Here is a 16,035-nt window from a genome sequence, read left to right as displayed (position 1 = left end):
CCCTGGAAACCACCTCTCATCCCCATAGGCTGCTGCCTCTCTTTTACCCTATCTTGGGCTCAGGTCTGCTTTATCGTTAACCTCCTGGGCCTCTGGGGCCAGACCTCCCAGGTGAGGAGATGCAGGTGGCCAAAGGTCACAGCACTCAGCAGTCACATGCCCCAAAGGAGACTGCTGTCCCTCCCACAAGAGCACAGTGTGCACCAGGCCGGCGAGCATTCCTCACGCTCCAGCGTTTGCCACTTCTCCACCACTGCCAGACTCAACAAAGGGACAAGTACTTACAGCCAGCAAGTCCCAGCCCCAAAAACCCAGAAGCATCTCCACAGTAACCCCAGGATCTCAAAAAGTGACGAAAGCGTTGGTGAGTGACCTTCCCCGTCCACCCCAGGCATCTCTGCTCATCAGCCTTGAGGCACCTGTTCATCTGCTCTGCTACCCAGGGCTCAAGAGTTGCTTCTTTGAACTCACCCGCCAATACACAAGCATCCACCCCAAACAACCTCAAGCGAATGTCACAAGAAGCCCTAAACAGGGAGCTAGCCCTCAGTGCTCTGTTTTGTTTTTATAAGGGAAGTTCCATGAGAACATTTCATTTATTAAAATAATTCCTTTAAACTCTTTCAGAATAATAAAATTCATTTTCCTTACTTGAGTAGCACTGCAAGTAGAAGTACTTTTATTTCAAGGCACCATAAATGATAGTCTCTCTAAGAACACCTCTGCCTCCACATATGAAAATCCTTTAAAAAAAAAAAAAAAGAAAGAAAGAAAGAAAGAAAAAAGGAAAACATCTCACAGCAATCATGATCAACACAAACTTTTGTTAATGTGACTGTTCAACAGGATGTGGGTTACGGGGGGCCTGGCTCCTCTATGATCATTGACAACCCTTATTAGAACAGATCCCCCAGCTCAGGCCCTGGAAGGACAGGGGAATGAACGAAACCCACATAAGGTGGGGGACATTCCAAACCCAAAACTCCTATCAACGTGCCAGCTCTGGAGTTTCTCCCAGCTCCTCCTCCTCTTCACTTCTCCTCCTCGCTCAGGTTGGCATTCCCCTGGCGTGTGGACATCAGCTTGGTTTGCAAAAGAGCCGCTAGTTTTTTGGATGTCTTTTTGAGAAAGGCGCTGCCCGGGTGGGCACTGTTCACGTGCAGGTACAGGTCCTCCTGGGTGGGCCCCGTGTAGCCACAATCCTCACAGACATAAAGCTTGTCCCGACGTTGTTTGTAGGCGTACTGCTGCTGCACCCCGTGGATCTTCTTCAGGTGCGACTCCAAGGAGCAGCGCTGGGTGAAGGCTTTGTTGCAGATGTCACATTTGTAGGGGCGAATGCCTGCAAGGTTGATGGGCGGACACATCACCAGTTGGTCACCACCAAGCCAGAGCCTCCCAACCATGAAGCCATTTAAAATCATGATGCACAACCCAATAGCAGAAAACCAAATGGCCTGATTCAAAACCGGGCAGAGGAACTAAACAGACCCTCTTCCAAAGAAGGCAGGCAAAGAGCCAACAGGTACATGACAAGGTGCTCAACACCGTTGATCATCAGGAGAATGTGAGTCACAACTGCCATGAAATATCACCTCGCACCTGTTAGAATGATTATCATCAAAGACAAAAGATAGCAAGGGTCCTTGAGGATGTGGGGGAAAGGGAACCCTTGTACACTGGTGGTGGAAATGTAAACTGGCACAGCCATTATGGAAATCAGTATGGAGGTTTCCCAAAAAATTAAGAATAGCACTACCAAGGACGCCTCGGTTGCTCAATGGTTGAGCGTCTGTCTGGCTCAGGTCGTGATCCTGGAGTCCCGAGATCGAGTCCCGCATCCAGCTCCCCGCAGGGAGCCTGCTTCTCCCTCTGCCTAAGTCTCTGCCTCTCTCTCTCTCTCTGTGTCTCTCATGAGTAAATAAATAAAATCTAAAAAAAAAAAAAAAAAGGAAGAGCACTACCATATGATCAGAAATCCCACGACTAGGATACATATCCAAAGAAAAGGAAAACAGGATCTCAAAGAGACATCTGCACACCTGTGTTCACCGCAGCATTATTCACAACAGCCAAGACATGCACATAATCTAAGTGTCCATCAACAAATGAATGGATAAAGAAGATGTGGTGTATTTATACAATGGAATATTATTCTGCCATGAGAAAGGAAATCCTGCTATTTACATCATCGTGGATGAACAGTGAGGGCATTATATGAAATAAACCTACAGAGAATGATAAATACAGCATGGTACTACCTGTACATGGAAAAGTCAAACCTGTGGCACAGAGTGGATAAACGGTTGTAGGAGGGGTAGGAAAAATAGGGAGGAAAAAATATCCGCACGACCAGGGATTTGACGTGAGGAAAATGATTAAGACAGGAAACAAGGTGTAGACGTCTACAAAGGTTCACAACATCCCCATGAGCAAACATAAAAAGGGATGCCAACCTCGCAAAGAAACACCACCTGGCTTTGGGAGGAAGGGTTTTGGTCTTCCCACTTGTATGCCTTAATGTTTTGGTTTTATAATGGGCAAAGCAAAACTTCTTTTTAGTTTAGTTGTGGTTTTCCGGAAACAGACCCTCTGACAAAGATTCCAGCAGCGCCTATAAGTGAGCGAAGACATGGGGGCTGGGAGAGGAAGGAGCCCTATGAGGTATGGACAGCAAGGCGGTCACTGCTGTGGGCAACCAGAGTACAGTTCCCCTGGACAAGTTAGGACACTGACCTCTGAGTCATCCTGCCCCTTACAGCTAGGGTACCCCCACCCCCAGCAGCACTGTCAGGGGCCGCCCCTGGGAGGTGCCGATTCTCCCTCCCCGGCTTGTGCCAGCAAGAACACTGTCAGGCAGAGTTGCAGGTGTGGGCAGTCACAACGTCAATGGGTGTGCCCAGAAACGGCAGGAGCCAGGGGCGTGGGCTGGACATGGGTGGCATCTGCCACAGTTATGAAAGCATTTCCAAACGAGATCTCATGCTGGCCTCAGCATCCGGCTAATATTCGTGGGGATTGCCTTCTAGATGGATAGTTCCCATGTGCCATCCACACCAGGGAGCTCAGCCTCATGAAAGCACAGACCTGCCCATTTCACGGAGGGCACTCATTCTGACTCTGAGGTTAGAGTGCCACATAAACTGATGTGTGTAAGGCCTAATGTAGGCTGTAAGGGATGAGTGTCATGCCAGGGGTACCAGGAACAGGTGGGGGTCAGCCACCACCATCAGACCATCTTAGAGCCCAGAGGCCGGCAGAGTCATCCTGCGCAGGAATCACCAAAGCAAAATTTAAGGGCAGGCCAAAAACTCATCAATCAAGTTAGATAATGTTTCAAAAATTGAAACACACGGAAAAAAAAAAATCCCTAAGAACAAGTTATCAAAATCTTAAACAAGGACAAGACCCGACAATATCCTCCTGGAGCTTGCAACGAAAGGAAAGATGTGCACTTCAGGGAGATGTTTACATGTATTTTTTAAGTGGTTATTCTTTATCCCCATCCTGTTCTGATTGTTGAAATAAATATACTGAAAAATTGAAAAGGAGCTGTATTAAAACTTCCATTTAAAAATGTTTAAATATTTTTGTACACAAACATAGGATTTATCATGCTTTTACTATCCTGGCTTTAGTGGAAGCAAACTTATCCTAAGATATTTTCAAAATCTACTTTTTTAGCTCCACAATAATCTGGAGGATTTATCCATGTTGGTGCTTACAGCTGGGTTTCATTCCTTTTCAACAGCACCAGGGTGTTTTGTTGTACTGCTATACCCAAATGCCATCTTTCACAAGCCAGAGATAGACCGACTGCCTTGTACAACCGGGTCCTAACATGTACTCCTCAGACGGATAATCGAACTGCACCACTTGGGAGCTTGTAGTAAATGCAGAGTCCCACCAGGTCCCACCCCAGCCCGAATTGGACGTGGTGCTGTGGTCCTCCAACCCAGGGTGGGGGGGATAGGGGGGCAGGGTGGGTGAGCGTTTGCCAAAACACAGATTCCTGGCCCCAGCCCTGGTGGTTCTCATTCTGGAATGGATAGGGCTGGGACTCCCAGGTTTCTAGCACATTCCCAGGTGATGCAGAGGCTTGCTTGTCCCGGGACCTCTTTGGGAGTCACAGGTCTAAAGACACACCAAATTAGGCATGACCGATACTGAACAGGAAGAAAACAGAACATCTGAATACACCAATTACCAGCAAGGAGATTGAATCAATAAACAAAAAACTCCCAACAAACAAATGTCTGGGACCAGAGGGCTTCACAGGCAAACTCTACCAAGTGAGGCATGAAGACAGCACTTCGGGGGGTCTGCAAGCAGTCCTGGTCCCAATATTTTCTCTCCAAGGTTAAAAGTCCTCACTTTCTTAATGGTGGCTCACGGAATTGGGCAAGAGAGCCCCTCCTGTTCACGAAGTACACAGATGATAAAGGAAGTTGAAATGAAAAAATATCCACTCCCCACCCCCATCCAACCAACTGAACAAACCAAATTGCTTTCATTTTTCATCCAGTCCACATCCAGAAGTACACACATGAAACATATCCCGTAACATTCAGGTGAAAAGTGTGTTGGGTCAATGAAATTCTACTCAAGCAGAATGCAAGTCTATATTATATTCCACACATTCTAGAAAAACTGCCAGAACGTAAGAAATTCTTTTACAAGCCTCGGCATTCGGCACATAATAGGTGCTCAGTAAATAATTTTTAAATGAAGGAATGAATGAATGAACCCCTACCGGCCCTGGCCTGCAGAAAAAGATTCAAGAAACAAATGTAAGGAAGAGGGCTGCTTTGGGTTTCATGCTCAGGCCTGTTAGAGGGCTTTGTATCTCTTCAGGCCTTCTGCGCCATGCCAGCAGCGGGCTCCCCCAATCTCTGGCAGATCAAGCAACAAACCTGATTTCAAACCCACAGCTCACCACAACAGAAATTCACCCAGAGACCAGTTACTCCTTTCAGCAGTTATTGGAAATAACCCACTACTGTCTTAAAACATCAAACTAGGGGGGATCCCTGGGTGGCTCAGCAGTTTAGCACCTGCCTTTGGCCCAGGGCATGATCCTGGAGTCCCGGGATCGAGTCCGGCGTTGGGCTCCTGGCATGGAGCCTGCTTCTCCCTCTGCCTGTGTCTCTGCCTCTCTCTCTCTCTCTCTATCATGAATAAATCAATAAATCTTTTTTTAAAAATAAATCTTTAAAAAAAACAAAAACATCAAACTAGGGACGCCTGGGTGGCTCAGTGGTTGAGCGTCTGCCTTGGGCCCAGGTCGTGATCCCAGGGTCCTGGGATGAGTCCCGCATCAAGCTTCCTGCAGGGAGCCTGCTTCTCCTTCTGCCTGTGTCTCTGCCTCTCTGTGTGTGTCTCTCGTGAGTAAATAAATAAAATCTTTAAAAACAAAACAAAAAAAACCATCAAACTAAACATGTGAGAGTGGCACATTTACACACACACCCCCAACCGCCGCCGCCGCAAACTCCCAGGCCCCAGGGAAGATGAGGCTTCCAGTCCTGCTCTAGGAGACCCCACCCCCTTGGGGACACAAAAAGGTCATGGGAAGTGACTGTGGACCAGGACTCTGCTGGATCCCTGCCCCCTGGCAGAGGCGAGCATGCCTGCCAGGAGCACACCTGCTTCTCCTGCATCAACAGGTCAGCTGAGCACCTTCCACGGGCAGAGCACCCAGCAAGGCCCAGACAGCAAAGGCTAGAGATTCCAGAGCCTTGCATCGTCCAGACAATAGCTTGAGGATGACTGCTGCAGGATGGCTTTTCTCAGGGAGGGTGGGATGTGAGCCTGGCTGGGTGGATAGGGGACTTGCAGACACCAAGACGTATGGAAGAGAGCAGGCACCAAAAGTTCCAGTTGGGGCAATTCTGGCTTTGGCACACCTGCTTCACCTCCCCTCTCTGGAAATACTACATTCATCCCTCGCTCACTGGTGCAAACAGACGCTGTCATGCAGCAGCCTCCAGGGTGATCCTTTCTGGGCTTGAAAACAAACCCCTTCCTCCTGCAGCACCCATCCCCCCATGAACTCGGGGGTGGGTGGGAGACAAAGGTGGCCAGAGAGAATGCCTGGGCAAAGAGGACAGACGCCAAGGCCTCCCCAACTTTGGAGTCTCACCCACCTTAGTGCTCTGGAGGAAAGGCCAACCTTGCTCAGCCTGCAGTGGGATACCAGGAACGGGAAAACATCAAGCCCACACCAACCATCAGTAACCTACAGACACCCACACAGCAGGAGGCCTCTGAAAACCCACACATCACACATCAGCTACTTGTTCCATGAGCACTGGATAGATATGGCTGAACCCCTCCAAACCTCAGCGTCTCTCCTGAGTAAATAAATAAATGGGGATAACATTCATACCCCCTTGTTAGGTTGCTCTGAGGATTAATGGACCCATCACCTGCAAAGGGCCCAGCACATATTAAGCACCCAGTGGAATAGAGCTCTGAGAGTTTACAGGACACAAATACGTCCTATTCATAAACTGGTTGGTGGGGACATACATAGTATTTGTCTTTACGTAGGATCTGTACATACACTTGTATTTGCATGCACTTTGGGGTATGTTGCTTATTTCACATTGAAAGAAAAAGGGGATCATTGTTTTCAATGTAGTCATTAGGTGTCTGGCGGGAAGAAGGGTGGAGAGACCTCCTTCGCCAGCAACCCTTTTGAACATTGTACCCTATGTGCTCTGACCTCATCCAAAAAATACTGCATTGGGTTATCCAAAAGCGTTTCTTCTCCTCAAATTGTCTTTCCTATTACCAAAATCAAGCTTCAAATCACACACCTCCAAAGAAAATTCTTTGCTACTGGTGCTTTCTGCTTGCTTTCCATGCCTTAGCTAAGTGCTCTATTATTGATACAAACATGAACTTTAGCAAGAAGCTCCTTGTGGGAGTGAGTATTTAGGGCAGCCTCCTTGGGAGGCAATGTGGCCATGCCCATCAAAGACTGTTGTTTGTCTACCCTCTGGCCCACTTTAGGGAAATTATCTACAGAAAGACTCACACAGGTAGACAAAAGATGTATAAGAATATTCATGGCAGTCTGACATTTTAAAAAGGGAGGGAGGGAGGGAGGGAGGGAGGGAGGGAGGGAGGGAGGGAGGGGAGGGGAGGGGAGGGAGGAAAGAAAAGTCTGAGAATGGAAACAAGTTGCTTAGTTGGGACAAGGGGAAATGATGGTGCCTCCACATTTGAAATTGTCATAATCTCGTATTAAAAAATGCTCTGACAATTATTTAAGAGGTGTGTCTACCCGTGCAGATATAATACAGTGTCCAAGATATATATGACATGAAAAAAGCAGTGTGTATTAACAACTTCTGGGGGAAAACTTAAATGGTGGTTTGCTTTCAGTGTGGAACTGGGGCTTGGCAGGGGAGGAAGGCTTACTTCTTTTCCCTTTCATATTACTTTTTTAGCTAAAAGGGAAGCCAGAATGAAATAGAGCAGGGACAGCCTGATGAGTGAAGGAGGTGATCCCACCACACAACCCTTCCCTAGGGGTGGAGTTTACTTTCTTTTTTTCCTGCCATCTGCCCCACTCCAAAATTCTCCCAATCTGCATTTCCCCCCTTCCCCCCTACCAGTCAATCCTACCTGGTGGCTCCAAACAAAGACACCATTGTTTCCTCTTCTTCAATCAAGATGGGATTTGTTTGCCTTCCTGGCCCTCTCAATGTGGCCGATGGAAGATCAGGCCAGAGGGCGTCTCAGGGGTGGGGCAGATACTAACTTCAGCTTTGACCCGCGCCCCCTCCCCACTTCCCGGCCCTCGAATCTACATTCCTCAGCTTCTCTCTCTGGAGCCTAGAAGCTAGCACAGGTATGGCAGGCGCCTTGAACGGGCTTCTTTATTCCAGAGTCATAAAGTTATGACTAACGTGGGTGCTACCTCATGGCACAACCCCATAAAGTCTGAGCTGGGGACCCCACAGGTGTGTGTGCCCTTTACAGCTCTCCCCCTAAGAAACAAATCATTTCCTTCCATGGGTGGCCAATCCTAGGATGCATCCTGGTTGGTTCAACCTAAACATTTAAACAAATCCAAAAGAACTGCCTCTAAAAAAACAGGCCCATGATGTTTTTCCCGGGCAGCAAACTGAATATCCATTTGTTTCTTTAAAGCTCATGGCCCCCTCTCTCTATTTTTTTTAAATATTTTATTTATTTATTTATGAAAGAGGCAGAGACACAGGCAGAGGGAGAAGCAGGCTCCCCACAGGGATCCCGAAGTGGAACTCGATCCCAGGACCCTGGGATAACGTCCTGAGCCCAAGGCAGTTAGTTCCTCAACCACTGAGCCAGCCAGGCATCCCCGCCTCTCTCTATTTTTTTTTTTTTTTTTTTGCCTCTCTCTATTTTGACCATAATCTCCCACACTAGCCTTAGTGGACCTGTCAATCCCACTCAAATACAGCAGTTTCCTCCACTATGTGTGTGGTGGCTGCTGCCAGTCCCTTTGCAGACCCTGTTTCTGAGGCACTTCATTCTGCATCTACCGTGTGTGTTGCTAACAGTTCCCGGCTGTCCCCTTCTCCAAGGAATGAGCACGGGCAACTGACCTCCCGGCCCAGGGGAGTGGCTTCCCTCAGCCAATATCTGATGGCATCGAAATGTCCCCCACTTGCCTATAGTGCCATTCACACTAGAGAACCCCCAGGGGACCAGACTAAGGCCACATCTCTGCTCACCCCCTGCCCCTGCTCTATCCTGCTCCCCTCCCCCACCCCATTCACAGGTTTCCTCTGACAGCCCTCCCCCAAGAAATCATTTTATAAGAATCACCAGCTCGGAAGCTGCTTCTAGGGAACCCGATCCAAGACAGTCTGGATTGAAAAAAGCCCCTTGTTTGCTCGCTGATCTATTTTCACAAATCATTAAGTGTTTTTGGTGCATCAGTTTCTGTTTTCCAACCTTGAATCAGATGTCATTTGACTAACATCTCCTCTCCCCATCTCTCTCTCTCTCTCTCTCTCTCTCACACACACACACACAAACACACACCCTCTGAGTTACTTTTTTCCGTGAAGTCATCCAAAAAAAAAAATCTTAATCTTTTCTTTCATCCACTTGGATATTAAGGTAAGACATTTACAGGCTCTGGTTTCCCTGGGTCTCTTTCAAGAGATCTCCTGGTATTCTGAGTCTTTCCTTAGATGCCCTGTCCCTCTCAGCACAGGACAGGAGATGTGGGGGAGGAGAGCTTCATCCTGGCTCTCTGTGCCACTCACTTTGCCCACTGCATGGATACTGATCTCAGGTCAGGCTTTCAATCAGTCATGACTGGTCTAATCAGACTGTAAACAAACATAGCCTTCACTCAACTGTGTCTACCGTATTTGTGTTCACACATCTTTGCTTCTGCTCTAAATACATTTACTTGTTATCGTCAATAGCAAAAAATCCAACCTTCATAGCTTAATCAAGACCCAATTCGCAGAATTCTGGTAAGATCTTTGGAACCAGTGAGGTTGTTTGCACAAACTTTAAAAATGTTGAGAATCCCAAATTTTTGACCTTTTAACTGATTAACTGTTTTGTGTAGAGCTCCCCAGGATGCTGTGGTGGGTCCTCCAGCTGCTGGCATGACCACACCCCCAGAGCCAGGACTCCTTTTTCAGTTTGCTGAAGTAAGCCCTTTGCTCCTCATTTTGGTCCCTTATTACCTGGAGGCACATCTCCAGCAGCAAATAAGCCCAGGGCAGGAAAAACAGGTTCAAGATATTTCTGTAATTCTACTTGTTGATCACTTTAAAAGTCAAAACTATGATTGAAAAATTTTTAAATCGTTATCTCTAGATTCGATCTCTTTTTTTCTCTAGATTCGATCTTACAGGCTATGCTATCCAACAGAAATTAAAATGCAAGCCATTTTGTAATCTCACAATGCCCAATAGCCTTATTAAAATAAGTAAAAAGCGGAGCACCTGGGTGGCTCAGCTGGTTAAGTATCCGACTTTTGATTTTGACTCAGGTCATGATCTCGGGGTCCAAGCCCCGCATCGGGACTTCAAGGTGGGTGTAGAACCTGCTTAAGATTCTCCCTCTGCCTCTGCCCCTCCCTCCCCACTCCTCACCCCCTTTATGCATGCATTTTCTCTCTCTAAAAAGAGGTAAAAAGAAGGACTCCTGGGTGGCTCAGCAGTTGAGCATCTGCCTTTGGCTCAGGGCGTATCCTGGGATCAAGTCCCCCCCCTTCTGCTTCTCCCTCTCTCTCTCTCTCTGTCTCTTATGAATACATAAGTAAAATCTTTTTTAAAACAGTTAAGTAAGGGATCCCTGGGTGGCGCAGCGGTTTGGCACCTGCCTTTGGCCCAGGGCGGGATCCTGGAGACCCGGGATCAAATCCCACGTCGGGCTCCCGGTGCATGGAGCCTGCTTCTCCCTCTGCCTGTGTCTCTGCCTCTCTCTCTCTCTGTGTGTGTGTGTGTGTGTGTGTGTGACTATCATAAATAAATTAAAAAAAAAAAAAGTTAAGTAAAAAGAAAACAGATGCAATTTTAATGATATATTTTGTTTAACCCACCGTATTCAAAATATTAGCATTCCAGCGTGGAATCAACATTAAATACTGAGGTGTTTTACATTCTTAATTTGCATTCAATCTTCAAAATCTGGTGTCGGTTTTACGCGTAACAGCACATCTCGGCCAGACCAGCCGCAGGTTGGGGACTTGGAGGCTACCTGTGGCCGGGGCCTGCTGTGGCTGGGATGGCTGCATTTTCCCCCTCTTAGATGCCCCCCTTCATGGGTAAACTGTGGAAAACACTAGGTGGAAGACATTATGATTCATCAACTTCAGTAACTTTCAACCGCTCTATGAGTCACTAGGAATGTCACCTTTGAGGAGAAAGAGATGGAGGAGCTCAGTCAGGAGTCTGAGTCTTCCTCGCTCACTGAATGGGTATGTTGGCGCCACCAAACATGCACACTTGGGCTTCTGTGCAACCTGCTCACTGCCAGGCTGCAGTGCGAAGTCTGTGCCACGCCTGAGTGTCCCCTCACCTCACATTCTTGCAGAGCAAGTAAGCTTCTAGTAACTGGAATGGGGCGGGCTGGTGAGCCCCCAGCCTCAGGGAGAAAACTGAGTGAGGAAGACACTGGGAGGTGAAGGGGACAGAGAAGGGGACTGACAAAATGGAAAACCGTGAACTCCAGCACGGAGCTGGTCTGGTTCTCAACTCCACCACCTATGGTTATTTGACCACCCTGAGCCTGGTCTCCTTATCTGTGAGGTGGGGCTTGTGAACTCCTTGGGATTGAGATAGCAGGATAAATGCTGAGGGCCTGGCATGAAGGCAAGTGACTACTCACAGCTTGCTGCCATCTGAAGAAGCTGTGTCACCCTCTGCAGAGACTCCCAGTCTCTGCCAAGCCATCTCCCTCACTTGCTCACTCCCCAGCCTTCCACTGGGTCACCTCAGTTCCAGGAAAGTCAGTGGCTTCCTGCATCTCGCTGCTGGAGGGAAGAGCTGCCTAGGAAATGAGGCCCCAGGATGGATGCCCATCAAGGAGGGATGGGAGTTGCTGGATAAATACCCCAGCTTCTTCATCCCTGGAGCAATTCTCTGGTGCATTCTATGTGGTTCTCCAGGGCATCCCCAGTGGGGTTGAGCCCCAGTTACTCACAGTGATAACCTGCTCATTAGCTTGCTCCTATTGGCTGTCTCCCCCTTCCCCCCTCCCCTCTGTAACCCCTCACAGGGCCTCCTGAGATCACCTCCCAAATAAACTGCTTACAATCAAATCCTTAGGTCAGGGTCTGCAACCCAAACTCAGACACTTGGCATTTGCGAGGCCCTTCCTCCTTCTGTCTAGCTGTGGAGATCTGGCTCATCCTTTAAGACCGGCCAAAAGGACACCTCCAAGAAGTCTCCCTGGAGCCCTGGCAGAAACAATGCACCTGCCAGGCCCCCCACAGGCTTGGGCTACTTTTTCTTGCTTAACACCTCTGCAGTTTTTTCTCCTGTGACAGTCGGATGTCTGAGTTATTTCACCCCATGCCAGCTGAGCTCTCCATGAGCACAGAGGGGAATCCTAGGGCCTGTCACATAGCAGGGTCTCAGGAAACCTCTGCTAATTATTTGAACGTTTACTACTAATGATAGTTAATATTTACTAAGTGCTTATGATGTATGAAGCACTTTATATGCAATTATTATCCTGAAACCACACAACCATTATTTTCGGATCGGTACTAAACCTATGCCCACTTTAGAAATGGACAAACTAAAAAATAAATAAATAAATAAAATTTAAAAAAAAGAAATGGACAAACTAAGATACCCGCCCCCCAAAAAAAAGATTTAAAAAATTGAGACAAGGTTGCACAATCAGCTAGCTCTGATCTGTAGTTTTAAAGCACAGTGCAACTGACTCAACCTGCAAACTCTTCTCAGAGAAGCAGTCAGTCCCTGATATTTCCATTAACAGTCAACTCAGTCACAGATGAGGCAACCCCTTGGGCTCAGTGCTTTACTCCAATCAGCCGGCAATGACCCCTGAGCCCACTTCACTTTGTCTTAAAGGTCAGGGTCAGGGGGTAATCACTGCGCCCACCAGGCAAAGAGTTTCAGGAGAAGCAGGCCACGTCCTCAAGAACATCTTCAGACAGAGATGGAAAGCCAAGAAACACTCCAGGACAGCCAGTGACAGATGACTGAGTGAGGAGTCCCCAACTTCCTCCAGCCCCTTGGGTCGGCTGTCTTCGAGCCCAGCCACTTGATGGGTCCACTGATAGCCTTGGACCTTCCACCACATACAGGACTCCCCACATCCTACAGAACGCTCCACCTGCCCCCCTCAGGATGCTCTACCACCCACAGGACCCCTGGCCCACCACTAAGTATTCTCCTTGTGCCACCCTAAGGAGCTAGCCTGGCCACACAGAGATCAAACTTTTACGGATTCCCTGGTGCTAGGGACTAATAAAGAAGCTTTACAGCCAGACCCAGAAGAGTACACACTATATGATTCCATTTCTACCATGCTCAAAACCAGACAGTCATCCATGCTGTTACAAGTCACACTAGTGGTGCCTCTTGGAGGAAAGGTGACAGCGACAGAGGGAGAAGCCGTGACTTCTGGGGGCTGGAAGTATGGCAGTCCCCCTTATCAGTGGCTTTGTTTTCAGCGATTTCAGTTATCCATGGTCAACCGCAGCCCAGAAGCAGATGATCCTCCTTCTAACATACCATTAGAAGGTCAGTAGCCTAGCATTACATCACAATGTCTGCGTCACTCACCCCGCTTCATCTCATCTTGCAGGCATTTTATCACCTCACATCATCACAAGAAGAAGGGGGAGTTTGGTATAATAAGATATTTTGAGAAAGAGAGACCACATTCACTTAACTTTTATTACAGTATACTGCTATAATTGTTCTATTTTATTACCAGTTATTGTTGTTCATCGCTTGCTATGCCTAATATGTAAATTAAACTTGATCATAGGTGTGTGTATATATATACGAATATATATATACGAAAAAGCATAGAATATATAGGGTTTGGCACTACCTGGGTTTTCAGACATCCACCGAAGTCTTGGAATGTATCCCCGTGGATAAGGGGGACTGCTGTATTCTGTTTCTGGATCTCAGTGCTAGTTACGTGGGTGTGTTCATTTTGTAAAAATTCCTAAACTTGTCAAACTGTACATTTATGATCTGTGTGCTCCTCTGGCTGCATGCTACATTTAAATGAAAAATCCACTTGAGAAAAGGTTTCTTAAAAGGAAAAAGAAACTCTTGGGTGTGCCAGCCCACTCTCTCAGGTGGATGACACTCTGGCCTGGGAAACAGCTCCTGGCCAGCACAAAACAGTGTGATAAGAGCTATAAAAGAAATCTGAATACGGAGGATCAGAGAGGGGGGCCCTGTGTGAGAATTAAAGAACAGGGAACTCCATCTGGAGGGAGGAGTGGACACTTTCCTATCCCAAGATGCCAAAGGAAACCCCAAACTCTGAAAGGGTTTGAGGATCAGGAGACTATAGATAATAAATGCTATGGGACTATCGGGAGAATGGGTCATGACCAGGACGGGGTTGAATGGTTAGGAAGGGATGGGTTTATTTTATTTTTTTTTTTTTTCAGCCCCAGTCACATCCCTCCACTCACCAGCGTCCTGGTTTGGACCATGGCTCACTGGGCTCCACACAGGCCTGACCTTTACAAAGCCAGGTGCGGCCCTCTGGCCTCCCTCCCATCCCCAGCCTGACGAGACATCCTCTCCTCTCAAAGGGTCCTTAAAGCAGGGGTCTGGAGGCACAGGGAGGGACAACAGGCCACTCATAGCAGCTCTCAGCCAGGGATGCACAACACACTTGCCCAAGGACTTCCAGAAAGCCCTCTGCAGACAGACCTACAGAGGGACTGTTTTCAGGAAAGAGACCTCCTCCCGGTCAATCCCACTGTGCCAAAAGCTCATATACATGCATGGTGCACTCAATTCCCATAAAGGGTCTCTTTACAGACAAATCAGAAAAAGCGTTTGGTGCCAGGCTCCACATTCCCAGGCAGAAGCCCGGGGTAGGTGTGCCTGCCGAGCGCACGTAGTAGCAACCGCATCCCCGGCAGCTGAGGCATGTTTGGCTACAAACCATTCTTAGTGCCCACTGTTCTGAGCACTGAGCGTAGAAATAGCCACTTCCTCTTTGCCCTGACATCCCAGGTGCAGCAAAGCAGCTGTATCTGTGGTGCTAGTAGAAGGGATGGGTTTAAATGAGACAAAATGGGATAGGATAGGATGGGACAGGACAGGACGGGGATTTGAAGATGCAACTCAGATTGTAAGGAGCTTTACATGAAGCCCATCAAGATGAGGAGTCTGGATTTCATCTCGCCCAGAGTTGGAGATTTTCAGCAAGGAAATGGCATCCTTAGAATTATCCTCCAAAGAGCCCTCTTTTCAAGTGGGCCTCAAAGGAGAGCCTTTGAGGAACTGTGGACCTCAAAGGGCAGCCTAGAGGCCAGATGTTTCCAAATGACAGCTAAAGAGGCCTTAACTAGTCAGAGGGCTGGGAGAGAGATCAATGGGCACCTCTAGGATTCTCTGTGAACTGAGCTGGTAAGGACCCAGATCCACGCTTTGTAAGTCAGGAAACTGAGCAAGGAATGAAGGGAGGAAGACACTTGCCAGCCTCACATACGAGCCGAACATTTCCTTCTCTTTTTGAGCTCTTAGGAAATCATTCTGAGACAGGCTTGCATCCCAACAAAGGGGCAGAAGACACCACCAGTGGCATGAGAACCCACACTAGCAGTCAGTTGGATGAGGGCTGAGCTATGCCCCCAGCCTTGCGTCCAACTTCACAAATCCTCAGAACACTCCCAGCCAGTGATCTGTCTTGAGTGGTCCTAGAACTTGGACCATTACCACATCTTACAGAGGTGAAAACTGTCAGAAAAGAGGCTTGCCGGGCACAAGGTGACTCAGCTGGTGCTGACACAACCAGGAGGTGAGCCCAGAGGTGCTGGCCTCAAATGCCCCCAGCCTTCAATCTTTCCTGAAATTCGATACCGCCCCATGCTCTCCATCTGGTTCTTTGGTGGTGAAGGAGCAGGAACTCCATTGGCCAGGAGGACAAAAGCAACCGCGGAGTACACGCCCCCTTCCTCACCTGTATGCGTGCGGACGTGCCTCTTCAGGTCAAAGGTGTCATTGAAGCCCTTGCCACAGAAGGTGCACAGGTGCCTCTTCACCTGGTTGTGGCACTTGAGGTGGCGGTTGAGCATGCGCTGCAGGCGGAAGCCCTTGCCGCACAGCTCACAGTTGTGGGCCGCTGGGTCGCTGCACGTGCCTGTGGTGAACTGGGACAGGGAGAGAGAGAGGGTGAGGGTCCTGGTGCAGAGTGAGCACACCAGGTGGGCTCAGCCTGGGAGTGCACCTCCCTATGTCTCCAGGCTTGCCCAGCCTGGGGTTCCTGACTCCTAACACTTCCCAGAGGGTCTTCTTGGCTTTGGGGAAGGCGAGAGAAACAACCGGCAGCTTTCCC

The 16,035-nt window shown here is 48.3% G+C and overlaps 1 protein-coding gene and 1 non-coding gene across 5 annotated transcripts in view; both read right to left on the bottom strand.

Annotated features, from left to right (window-relative positions):
* Positions 1-651: 651 nt before the first annotated feature.
* Positions 652-16,035, bottom strand: part of OVOL2 (ovo like zinc finger 2) — a 78,094-nt gene continuing 62,710 nt past the window's right edge. For all 4 annotated transcript variants that reach the window (XM_049100481.1, XM_049100482.1, XM_025469216.3 and 1 more), the window contains 2 exons: positions 15,661-15,850; positions 652-1,342 (listed from right to left, as the gene is read on the bottom strand). In XM_049100481.1, coding sequence (XP_048956438.1) covers positions 1,032-1,342; positions 15,661-15,850 — 501 coding nt within the window. In that variant the 3' untranslated portion in view covers positions 652-1,031. The remainder of the gene's footprint in view (positions 1,343-15,660; positions 15,851-16,035) is intronic.
* On the bottom strand, positions 14,623-14,754 carry LOC112674337 (small nucleolar RNA SNORA43). Its single transcript, XR_003145385.1, has one exon. It is a non-coding gene; the product is annotated as a small nucleolar RNA SNORA43 (small nucleolar RNA).

The sequence above is a fragment of the Canis lupus genome, chromosome 24 (genome assembly GCF_003254725.2).
Source record: "Canis lupus dingo isolate Sandy chromosome 24, ASM325472v2, whole genome shotgun sequence".
Taxonomy (NCBI): Eukaryota; Metazoa; Chordata; class Mammalia; order Carnivora; family Canidae; genus Canis; species Canis lupus.
The sequence above is the reverse complement of the archived record's forward strand: the minus strand, read 5'-3'. Positions and strand labels throughout refer to the sequence as shown.